The 11,190-nt window shown below is 53.4% G+C and overlaps 1 protein-coding gene across 1 annotated transcript; it reads left to right on the top strand.

Annotated features, from left to right (window-relative positions):
* The first annotated feature begins 468 nt into the window (after positions 1-468).
* ADAMTS4 (ADAM metallopeptidase with thrombospondin type 1 motif 4) lies at positions 469-9,854 on the top strand. Its single transcript, XM_033199791.1, has 9 exons — positions 469-1,613; positions 2,707-3,030; positions 3,284-3,416; positions 3,945-4,115; positions 5,365-5,651; positions 5,760-5,946; positions 6,194-6,369; positions 7,339-7,514; positions 8,015-9,854. Exons 1-9 carry the CDS (start codon positions 981-983, stop codon positions 8,439-8,441), a joined length of 2,514 nt encoding a protein of 837 aa, XP_033055682.1. The 5' UTR covers positions 469-980; the 3' UTR covers positions 8,442-9,854.
* Positions 9,855-11,190: the final 1,336 nt, after the last annotated feature.

An 11,190-nucleotide genomic window follows, 5' to 3' on the forward strand; every position in this document is an offset into this window, starting at 1 on the left:
TTTTACTCTTCCCAGTTGCTCAGTTCTACCCTGAGCCATGTCAAGTTACCTCCTTTCTTTGTTCTTCCCTCTTGATGTCTCCTTACCTGTTCCCTACCCTCTTTTCTCAGGCAGTTCACTCAGTCCCCGCAGCCCTGGAAACCAGCCACTGGGGCCAAAGGGCAGCATGAGGGAGCCTTGAGAAAAGAGAGGCCATGCTAGGTTAGACTATAAGAGCAGGAATTCTCCCAGGACTGTTATCCTATCTGTGCATGCTGGCCAGGCCCTTTCCCTCACTCTCTGCCTCTCCTGGGGCTCTGTCCCACCAAAAAGGGAAAGAGACAGCTGAGGGCTGATTGTGGAGTTTGGGAAAAGGCTATGTCATCAGCTGGCCCAGTGCCTATTATCCATTCGACTGCTAGAGATTCCCCTCCCCTGGGCAAGTCCCATTTTTTTGGGAAGCGATGATACACCCATCTGAGTCCCACCGACAGAGCTCAGCTGAGTGGCTTAGAGATCAGCCAATCAATCGCAGAGGCTCACCATGCTTAAAAGAGCTGGCGCGGAGAGAGGCTGGGGAGAACCCACAGGGAGACCCACAGACCCATAGGCACGAGAGAGACAGAGGAGGAAAGAGAGACAAAGGCACAGCGGAAGAAGGCAGAGACAGGGCAGGCACAGAAGCGGCCCAGACAGAGTCCTCCTACAGAGGGAGAGGCCAGAGAAGCTACAGAAGACACAGGCAGGGAAAGACAAAGATCCAGGAAAGGAGGGCTCAGGAGGAGAGTTTGGAGAAGCCAGACCCCTGGGCGCCTCTCCCAAGCCCCAGGACTAAGTTTTCTCCATTTCCTTTAAAGGTCCCCAGCCCTTCTGAAAACTGCCTCTGACCTTGGCAGGAGTCCAAGCCCCCAGGCTAACAGAGAGGAGCTTTCCAAAGCTAGGGTGTGGAGGACTTGGTGCCCCAGACGGCCTCAGTCCTTCCCAGCTGCAGTACCAGTGCCATGTCCCAGACAGGCGCGCATCCCGGGAGGGGCTTGGCGGGGCGCTGGCTGTCGGGAGCCCAACCCTGCCTCCTGCTCCCCATTGTGCCGCTCTCCTGGCTGGTGTGGCTGCTTCTGCTACTGCTGGCCTCTCTCCTGCCCTCGGCCTGGCTGGCCAGCCCCCTCCCCCGGGAGGAGGAGATCGTGTTTCCAGAGAAGCTCAACGGCAGCATCCTGCCTGGCTCGGGCGCCCCTGCCAGGCTGTTGTGCCGCTTGCAGGCCTTTGGGGAGACGCTGCTACTAGAGCTGGAGCAGGACTCCGGCGTGCAGGTCGAGGGGCTGACAGTGCAGTACCTGGGCCAGGCGCCTGAGCTGCTGGGTGGAGCAGAGCCTGGCACCTACCTTACTGGCACCATCAATGGAGATCCGGAGTCGGTGGCATCTCTGCACTGGGATGGGGGAGCCCTGTTAGGGGTGTTACAGTATCGGGGGGCTGAACTCCACCTCCAGCCCCTGGAGGGAGGCACCCCTAACTCCGCTGGGGGACCTGGGGCTCACATCCTACGCCGGAAGAGTCCTGCCAGCGGCCAAGGTCCCATGTGCAACGTCAAGGCTCCTCCTGGAAGCCCCAGCCCCAGACCCCGAAGAGCCAAGGTAGGCAGCCCTGGAGTCTGTGTCTTGCGGTGTCCTCCCGCCATGTCTGTCCTACTGACCCCTATTCACCCTTTCTCCACCCACTTCCACTTCTAGCCATTCTGCTTCCCTCCCTTCTGCCTGCCTTTCCTCTTTCCATGAGCCTCCTTTCTTGGTAAGGCTCAGACCTCTCCCCTTCACCCTTCTCCTTCAGAGGTGGGCCAGAGACTCTGGGCTGGGAATAACTGCTCCCCCTCTCCACCCCACCCCTTCCTGGCCATGGCATCTCCTACTGGCACAGTCCCCAGCAGTAAAGGTCTCCTAACAGCCCCTTGGCCTTGGCTCTTTTCTCTGCCCCAAATTTGATTTTCATCCCCCACCCCCAGCTAAAGGAGTGAGATTTGAGGCCCTAGGGCTTGGTGTCTGGCTTCTGATGCTGCCTTTAAAATCACTGTGGCAAACTGCAAACTACGGCAGGAGTGGCGAGAGAGGGAGGGTATCCCATACCTCCTTCTGGTCAATCCCCTTCCCACACTGTGGCCGGACTGCGAGGCTGCCTGAGGCTCCATCCTTTCCTCCCTCCCACTCCTAGTCTCCCGCTTCTTCCCTTCCCTCCTCCCTCCTCCCTCTCCAGCTTTAATCCAGACCAGACGCTCGCTCCACACCCGCCACGCTGAGCTCTGGCCCTGGCCCTAGCTGCTGACTGAATCGTTCCTCCAACCACACAGGGCAGACACGTTGCAGCCCAGCCCTCTAGCCCTGGTCCGATAGGTCCCAGACACACTCAGGCCTGGAGAACCCCAAAGTGCCTCCTGATGGCAGTCCAGGCTGCTCTCACCTCTGGGGCTCCCGCAGCCCTGGGATGTGGCGTCCCTTTCTCCTCCCCTTCTTAGAACCAGCTGCTGACTCCTCAGAGTTACCACAAAAGCCCTGGGATTTGGTGTTGGGGGAAGGGCCCAACCAAGACCCGCCAGGAGTCAGGAATGGGGGGGGTGGGGGGGCGCCCAGCTGACTACGCTGAGTTCAAGACCCAGGAAGTGAGGGATTGGAGAATCGACCAACCCATGGGTCTGAGAGGCTATTTCAGGTTCTTCCTCTCCCTTTTTCTCTCCAGCGCTTTGCTTCACTGAGTAGATTCGTGGAGACGCTGGTGGTGGCAGATGACAAGATGGCCGCATTCCACGGTGCAGGGCTAAAGCGCTACCTGCTAACAGTGATGGCAGCAGCGGCCAAGGCCTTCAAGCACCCAAGCATCCGCAATCCTGTCAGCTTGGTGGTGACTCGGCTAGTGATCCTGGGGTCAGGCGAGGAGGGGCCCCAAGTGGGGCCCAGTGCTGCCCAGACCCTGCGCAGCTTCTGTGCCTGGCAGCGGGGCCTCAACACCCCTGAGGACTCGGACCCTGACCACTTTGACACAGCCATTCTGTTTACCCGTCAGGTGAGGCCCCAGTCAGCACTGCAGGCCATGCACTGCACAATTCTAAGAAGCACCACTACATAGACTATGATGCAAATGATGTTCCTGGAGTTGTGTGACATGGTTCCTTGCCCCAGCCACACTGCCATGTGTGGCTACCTAGGCCCTGACAGCGCTGGGTCCTCAGTGCCCAGGTCCCCAGGAATCTAGATCTCAACCCAATGGACCCAGGTGTCTTGGCTGTCTATGCACCTTCTATGATCCCTCTCCACAGGACCTGTGTGGAGTCTCCACTTGCGACACACTGGGTATGGCTGATGTGGGCACCGTGTGCGACCCGGCTCGGAGCTGTGCTATCGTGGAGGATGATGGGCTCCAGTCGGCCTTCACTGCAGCTCATGAACTGGGTAAAGTGGGGGTGGATGAGAAAGGTATTAGGGAGGAGAAGGTGGGGGAGGGGTTACTAAGTTCACCACAGTGTTAATGGGGGCCCCAAGGTATTCTTCCCCCAGACCTAGGTATAGGGCTATTACTCCTCTCTGCTCCAGGTGTAGACATACATTTACATTTTTCTATTAAATTAGTTGGTAGAAACTACTGTGATCTCTCTCTCTCTCTCTCTCTCTCTCTCTCTGTGCGTGTGTGTATTTGGAGGGGAAGTCAGAGAGGGAATGGGAGGGGTCAGAGTTGGGAATGTTGGCTATAAGGAAAAATGGATAGGGAGGGGCTCGGAGTATATTTTGGGGAAGAGGAGACAGAGAAAGAGACGGGGCTACATACTGGGAGCCCTGAGAGTACCAGAAAGGAAGGGACTGGGGGCAGGGTGAGGTGGGGAATGGATCTGATCATCCACAGCTGCAGCCAGATTTATGATGGAGTCCCTCAGGGCATGAGGAAGGGACCCTCAGATCCTATCAGGGCCTCTGCTCCCACAGGTCATGTCTTCAACATGCTCCATGACAATTCCAAGCCATGCATCAGTTTGAATGGGCCTTTGAGCACCTCTCACCATGTCATGGCCCCTGTGATGGCTCATGTGGATCCTGAGGAGCCCTGGTCCCCCTGCAGTGCCCGCTTCATCACTGACTTCCTGGACAATGGCTATGGTAAGCAGATGGCACTTACCTTTCCCTGAGTAGGACTCAATTCCTGTCCTCCAGGGCACTCTCACTTCTGCTGCATTCTGCATGGGCCAAATTGCCTCCCCCAAGTGTGCTTCCTCTGCAGTGTGGGAAGGGGTGAGAAATGCTGCTGTCTTTCTGTCTTTGTGTAGTTCTCACTTCCTCCCAGAATAAACAGCATAGCTAGAGGAGGTGAATTTTGGCTCAGTAGAATTAGAACAGACCTTCTGAGGGCCAGAACTGTCCACCACTGGAATGGGCTGGCTGTGAAGGACGTGATTACCTTGTCACGCAGTGAGGTATGCAAGAATAGCAGGATGACTGCCACTAGGCAGAGATGTTGATGAGAAGCAAACTCAAGTATTCTATAGTTGGTTAGAATAGGCAGAACTGAGTTCCTATCATTATTCCATTTTGTTTGTTTGTTTTTAAAATAGAGATGAGGTCTCACTGTGTTGCCTGGGCTGGTCTCGAACTCTTAGGCTCAAGCAATCCTCCCACCTCAGCCTTCCAAAGTGCTGCGATTACAGGCATTGAGCAACCATGCCTGGCCTCTTATTCTGTTCTTTAAGCAGGTGTAGATGTGTGACTGTAAGTTACTTCACCCCTCTCTGTTTGTAGTTGATGTGTCAGATAAGTATAACAGTGGTACCTATCTCATAGGTATTTGCCATGGTTAAATACATGCTGGTCAAGCATTTAGCCAATGCTCATCACATAATAAGCATCCAATAAATTATAGTTGCCCATTAAAGCCTCTTACAGGGCTAGGCACAGTGGTTTACACCTGTAATCCCAATGCTTTGGGAGGCTGAGGTGGGAGGATTGCTTGAGACCAGGAGTTTGAGATTAGCCTAGACAACACAGCAAGACCTTATGGCAACAAAAAATTCCAAAAAATTAGCTGGACATGGCACATGCCTGTAATCCCAGCTACTTAGGAGCCCAAGGCAGGAAGTTTGCTTGAGCCCAGAAGTTTGAGGCTGTAGTGAGCCATGATCATGCCACTGTACTACAGCCTGAGTCACAGAGCAAGACTCTGTCTCTGAAAAAAAAAAAAAAAAAGTAAGTAATTAAAATATAAATTATAAATAAAAAAAATTTTAATCCTCTTATAGTCCTAGGATTGTTTTTATAGGCTCCATAAAGACCCAGGGAGCCTAAGCTTTCTGCTGGCAATCCTGAATGCTCCCCTGAGCCTGTTGCTGACTTTATGCCCCAACCCCCTTCTCAGGGCACTGTCTCTTAGATAAACCAGAGGCTCCATTGCATCTGCCTGTGACTTTCCCTGGCAAGGACTATGATGCTGACCGCCAGTGCCAGCTGACCTTCGGGCCCGACTCACGCCATTGTCCACAGCTGCCACCGCCCTGTGCTGCCCTCTGGTGCTCTGGCCACCTCAATGGCCATGCCATGTGCCAGACCAAACACTCGCCCTGGGCCGATGGCACACCCTGCGGGCCCGCACAAGCCTGCATGGGTGGTCGCTGCCTCCACATGGACCAGCTCCAGGACTTCCATGTGAGATCCTAGGGCAGGGGTGGGGTAAAGGGCCCAGGGGTGTGGGGATCAGCCCTAAGCCCGGGAGAGAGTTCACTTATGCCCCACTTCCATTCTGTGCCTTTGCAGACTCCACAGGCTGGTGGCTGGGGTCCCTGGGGACCATGGGGTGACTGCTCTCGGACCTGTGGGGGTGGTGTCCAGTTCTCCTCCCGAGACTGCACTAGGCCTGTCCCCCGGAATGGTGGCAAGTACTGTGAGGGCCGCCGTACCCGCTTCCGCTCCTGCAACACCGAGGACTGCCCAACTGGCTCAGGTGAGGAGTAGCAGGGATGGGAGCCCTTGGGAGGGGACAGTAGAGCCGGAAGGACTGTCCCTTGAGTGCAAGACCAAGGGGGTGTTGATTCCCCTGCTGTTGTGGGGAGTGCCTTTAACCTCTGGGAATTGTCCTTGGCCGTCTGTGGGGAAGAGCAGAGCTGTGCTGTCTAAAGCTCTCAGGAGCTGGGTGGAGGGGTATGGGGTGATGTGAGGAAGGAGGGGCTCTGACTGTTTTACCCCTCCAGCCCTGACCTTCCGCGAGGAACAGTGTGCTGCCTACAACCACCGCACCGACCTCTTCAAGAGCTTCCCAGGGCCCATGGACTGGGTTCCTCGCTACACAGGCGTGGCCCCCCAAGACCAGTGCAAACTCACCTGCCAGGCCCGGGCACTGGGCTACTACTATGTGCTGGAGCCACGGGTGAGGGTCAGGACACCCCCAGGCCCTGTCTATGGTCATACCCCCGCCCAGTGCTCCCTCTGCTTTCTGATGACAAAGATCCCCCAAAGTAACCCTGTTCCCACAGCCATGCCAGCCCAGTCCAGGATTCCACTCAGACTTATCTGTACATGGGTATCAGGAAAACAAGCCCCAGACTCCAGATACTTGGCCAGTAGGTCCCTCTAGCCTATCCTATTTCCTGTAGTTTCTTTTCCTCTGACTCGCCATCTTCTAGTGCTGCATTTGGGGAGAATGGAATGTGTGGCCTTTGGGGCAAGTCCTTGACCCCTCTTCCATGGGCTCCTCTGTCAAATTACAGTGGTGGCCTCATTCAGCTCCTGGACAACCAGCCCTCAATGGACAGGCCTTCTGGAGATGACTGAAGTCCCCACATTCTGTCTCTGTGATAGGGTGGTGGGTTGAAGGCTGCACAAATAAAAACAAGCCCTAGGAGCATTTTGCTCCCTTCGCCCCAACCTGAGAATTTCTACAGGCTGATTGCCCTCTAGCGTCCATTTAGGGACAGTGCCATGAAGGTTTAGGGCTTGCTGCTAGGACCAGACAGACCTGCACTTCCCATCTTGGCTCCTCTGCTTGCCATTTGTATGGCTTTTGGACAGGTTCCTTAACCTTTCTAAACCTCAACGTTCCATCCCTAAAAACCTCAAATAGTGGTGGTGAGATTTACTTTTGTGTTTGTAAAACACTTAGCATGCTGTGTGATTCATACTCAGTGCTCTGAAAATGCTGGCTAGATGTTATATGTGATAATAATTATTATTGTTATGATTATCACCCACATGGTGGCTGGCACTCACCCATCTACATCCCTTACTTCATCCAACTTTTCTGACATCCCTTCCCTAATGGGACATGGGTCTTGTTTGACTTACCAACCCCTCTTGACTTAGGAGGAACCTTCGGCATTGTTCTTTCTCTTCTCCTCAGGTGGTAGATGGGACCCCCTGTTCCCCGGACAGCTCCTCGGTCTGTGTCCAGGGCCGCTGCATCCATGCTGGCTGTGACCGCATCATTGGCTCCAAGAAGAAGTTTGACAAGTGCATGGTGTGCGGAGGGGACGGTTCTGGCTGCAGCAAGCAGTCAGGCTCCTTCAAAAAATTCAGGTTCTTTCACCGTCATTCCTCTCTCTACCTTCCTGGACATTCTGGGTCCTGGAGATGCAGAGGGGAACTCAGCACTGTTTCCACTCTCAAAGAGCTCACAGTCTAGCGGGAGATAGATGAGTAGGCAGCTACAGTGCAGTGTCCCATGTGTTCATCCGAGGTCGGAACAGGGTGTTGTGAGTGCCCTTGTGGACATCAGGGAAGGCTTCCTTGGAGGTGACCTCTGAGCTGAGTCTCAGAAGGGGGGTAGGAATTAGACAGGTACCAAGGAAGTGGGACTTGGAAGGGCACCTCAATAAGGGGGCAGTGGGTGTAAAGGTCCAGAGATAAGAGGCAAAAGGGCACATGTGCATGTAGCTCTGATCCAGACTGAACAGTTCATATAGGATGGGGTGACAACCATCTACACACATGTACAAACATGTAGTCACATAAACACAGCTCAGAAAGCTGAGGGGATTCAGGTGATCCTGAGCTCTCCGTCTATTCCTTCCACACAGGTATGGATACAACAGTGTGGTCACTATCCCCGCAGGGGCCACCCACATTCTTGTCCGGCAGCAGGGAAACCCTGGCCACCGGAGCATCTACTTGGCCCTGAAGCTGCCAGATGGCTCCTATGCCCTCAATGGTGAATACACATTGATGCCCTCCCCCACAGATGTGGTACTGCCTGGGGCAGTCAGCTTGCGCTACAGCGGGGCCACTGCAGCCTCAGAGACACTGTCAGGCCATGGGCCACTGGCCCAGCCTTTGACACTGCAAGTCCTAGTGGCTGGCAACCCCCAGGATGCACGCCTTCGATACAGCTTCTTTGTGCCCCGGCCAACCCCTTCAACACCACGCCCCACTCCCCAGGACTGGCTGCACCGAAGAGCACAGATTCTGGAGATCCTTCGGCGGCGCCCCTGGGCGGGCAGGAAATAACCTCACTATCCCGGCTGCCCTTTGTGGGCACCGGGGCCTCGGAGTTAGCTGGGAGAAAGAGAGAGCTTCTGTTGCTGCCTCATGCTAAGACTCAGTGGGGAGGGGCTGTGGGCATGAGACCTGCCCCTCCTCTCACCCTAATGTGCAGGCTGGCCCTGCCCTGGTTTCCTGCCCTGGGAGGCAGTGACGGGTTAGTGGATGGAAGGGGCTGATAGACAGCCCTCCATCTAAACTGCCCCCTCTGCCCTGCGGGTCACAGGAGGGAGGGGGAAGGCAGGGTGGGCCTGGGCCCCAGTTGTATTTATTTAGTATTTATTCACTTTTATTTAGCATCAGGGAAGGGAACAAGGACTAGGGTCCGGGGGAACCTGACCCCTGACCCCTCATAGCCCTCACCCTGGGGCTAGGAAATCCAGGGTGGTGATGATAGGTATAAGTGGTGTGTGTGTGTGTGAGAGAAAATGTGTGTGTGCTTATGTATGAGGTACAACCTGCTCTGCTTTCCTCTTCTTGAATTTTATTTTTTGGGAAAAGAAAAGTAAAGGGTAGGGTGGGCCTTCAGGGAGTGAGGGATTATCTTTTTTTTTTATTTCCTTTCTTTCTTTCTTTTTTTTTTTTGAGACAGAATCTCCCTCTGTTGCCCAGGCTGGAGTGCAATGGCACAGTCTCGGCTCACTGCATCCTCCGCCTCCCAGGTTCAAGTGATTCTCATGCCTCAGCCTCCTGAGTAGCTGGGATTACAGGCTTCTGCCACTACGCCCTGGCTAATTTTTTTTTTTTTTTAAGACAGAGTCTCGCTGTTGTCACCAGGGCTGGAGTGCAATGGCGTGATTTCAGCCCACTGCAACCTCCGCCACCCGGGTTCCAGCAATTCTCCTGCCTCAGACTCCCAAGTAGCTGAGATTACAGGCACCCACCACCATGCCCGGCTAATTTTTGTATTTTTAGTAGAGACGGGGTTTTACCATGTTGGCCAGCCTGGTCTCGAACTCCTGACCTCAGTTGATCCACCTGCCTTCGTCTCCCAAAGTGCTGGGATTACAGGTGTGAGCCACTGTGCCCAGCCATGCCCAGCTAATTTTTGTATTTTTAGTAGAGACAGGGTTTCGCCATGTGGCCAGGCTGCTCTTGAACTCCTGACCTCAGCTAATCCACCTGCCTCGGCCTCCCGAAGTGCTGGGATTACAGGCGTGAGTCACCACGCCCGGCACATATTTTTAAAATCTAAATTTAATTCTGCTATTTATATGATCCTTTTGGAGTTAGACAGATGTGGTTGCATCCTAACTCCATGTCTCCGAGCATTAGATTTCTCATTTGCCAATAATAAGACCTCCCTTAGAAGTTTGTTGTGAGGATTAAATAATGTAAATAAAGAACTAGCATAATGCTCAGCATCTAGTAAGTGCTCAACAAATGGCAGCGCTGTTACTTACTATTATCAAATTTCTGTCCACATCCACTCTCTATATGCACTTGAAGGTGGCAAAGATCCACATCCATGGTGCCTGCCTTTATCCTCAGGGTCCGTTCCTTTTGTTGGCAGACCCCTATCTGGGGTTCTGAGGGACCAACAGAGAAAGGAAAATTCATCCCTCACCTCTGGAGGTTCCCAATCACAGGAAGGAGACATAGTAAACACATGGCTACAAATACAATTGACAAGAACATGAAGGTGCAGGATAACAAGAACAGATAACAAGAACAACTGCATCAACACAAATGAGTGCTTAGTAATAAGGGTGATAGTTGAGGGGTCTGGGTTTCACAACAGTAGAAAGAGCACTGGAGTGGGAGCCAGCGGGTCTGGATTTGATTTGGGGCTCGGCATCTTATTAGCTGAGTGGTGTTGGGTAAGTCACTGATGCTGAGCCTTAGATTGCTCATATGGGACTAATAGTATCTACTTCCACAGAGTTGTTCTGGGAACAAATGCTAGAATATTTTCAAAATACTAAAGGTTATAGCCATGGCCATGTGAGAGGTTACCCCGTGACTACCTGAAGATGGAATGGGGTCTCCAGAATCTGCCAGTGTAAACTCAGCAGAATGCCTAGAAGATGTGAGATTATAATAAAATTTCATAAAACAAAAACAGCCAGGCACGGTGGCTCACGCCTGTAATCCCAGCACTTAGGGAGGCCAAGGTGGGCAGATCACAAGGTCAGGAGATCGAGACCATCCTGGCTAACATAGTGAAACCCAGTGTCTACTAAAAATACAAAAAAAAAAAAAATTAGCCGGGCGTGGTGACGGGTGCCTATAGTCCCAGCTACTCAGGAGACTGAGGCAGGAGAATGGTGTGAACCCGGGAGGCGGAGCTTGCAGTGAGCCGAGATCGCACCACTGCACTCCAGCCTGGGCGACAGAGTGAGACTCCGTCTCAAAACAAAAACAAAAACGAAAAAACAGGACGTGGTTTGGCAGGAAATAGGCAAGAAGGCAAAAAGAATAACCTGGAAAAGGATCTGAGGCAAGGGAGCCAGGTGCCCCAAAATGGCAGAATACCTGATGCCCGAGGAGAGGGAGGGACTAAATTTTCCCTCTGGGCAAGGTGCATTGCTTGAGAAAGAATTTGGGGCTGGATGAGATGGCTGACGCCTGTAATCCCAGTACTTTGGCAGGAGGATTTCTTGAGGCCAGGAGGTTGGGACCAACCTGGGCAACATAGAAAGATTCCATCTCTACCAAAAAAAAAAGATTGAAAAATTAGCTGGGTATGGTGGCACCTGCAGTCCCAGCTACTTGG

This window comes from Trachypithecus francoisi, unplaced genomic scaffold (assembly GCF_009764315.1).
Source record: "Trachypithecus francoisi isolate TF-2019V2 unplaced genomic scaffold, Tfra_2.0 Lachesis_group5, whole genome shotgun sequence".
Taxonomy (NCBI): domain Eukaryota; kingdom Metazoa; phylum Chordata; class Mammalia; order Primates; family Cercopithecidae; genus Trachypithecus; species Trachypithecus francoisi.

Coding starts and splice junctions, on each gene's coding strand:
- ADAMTS4 (XM_033199791.1), top strand. CDS start 981: ATGTCCCAGACAGGCGCGCATCCCGGGAGGGGCTTGGCGGGGCGCTGG. Junction 1,614..2,706: donor CCAGACCCCGAAGAGCCAAG/GTAGGCAGCCCT, acceptor TTTTCTCTCCAG/CGCTTTGCTTCACTGAGTAG. Junction 4,116..5,364: donor CTTCCTGGACAATGGCTATG/GTAAGCAGATGG, acceptor CCCCCTTCTCAG/GGCACTGTCTCTTAGATAAA.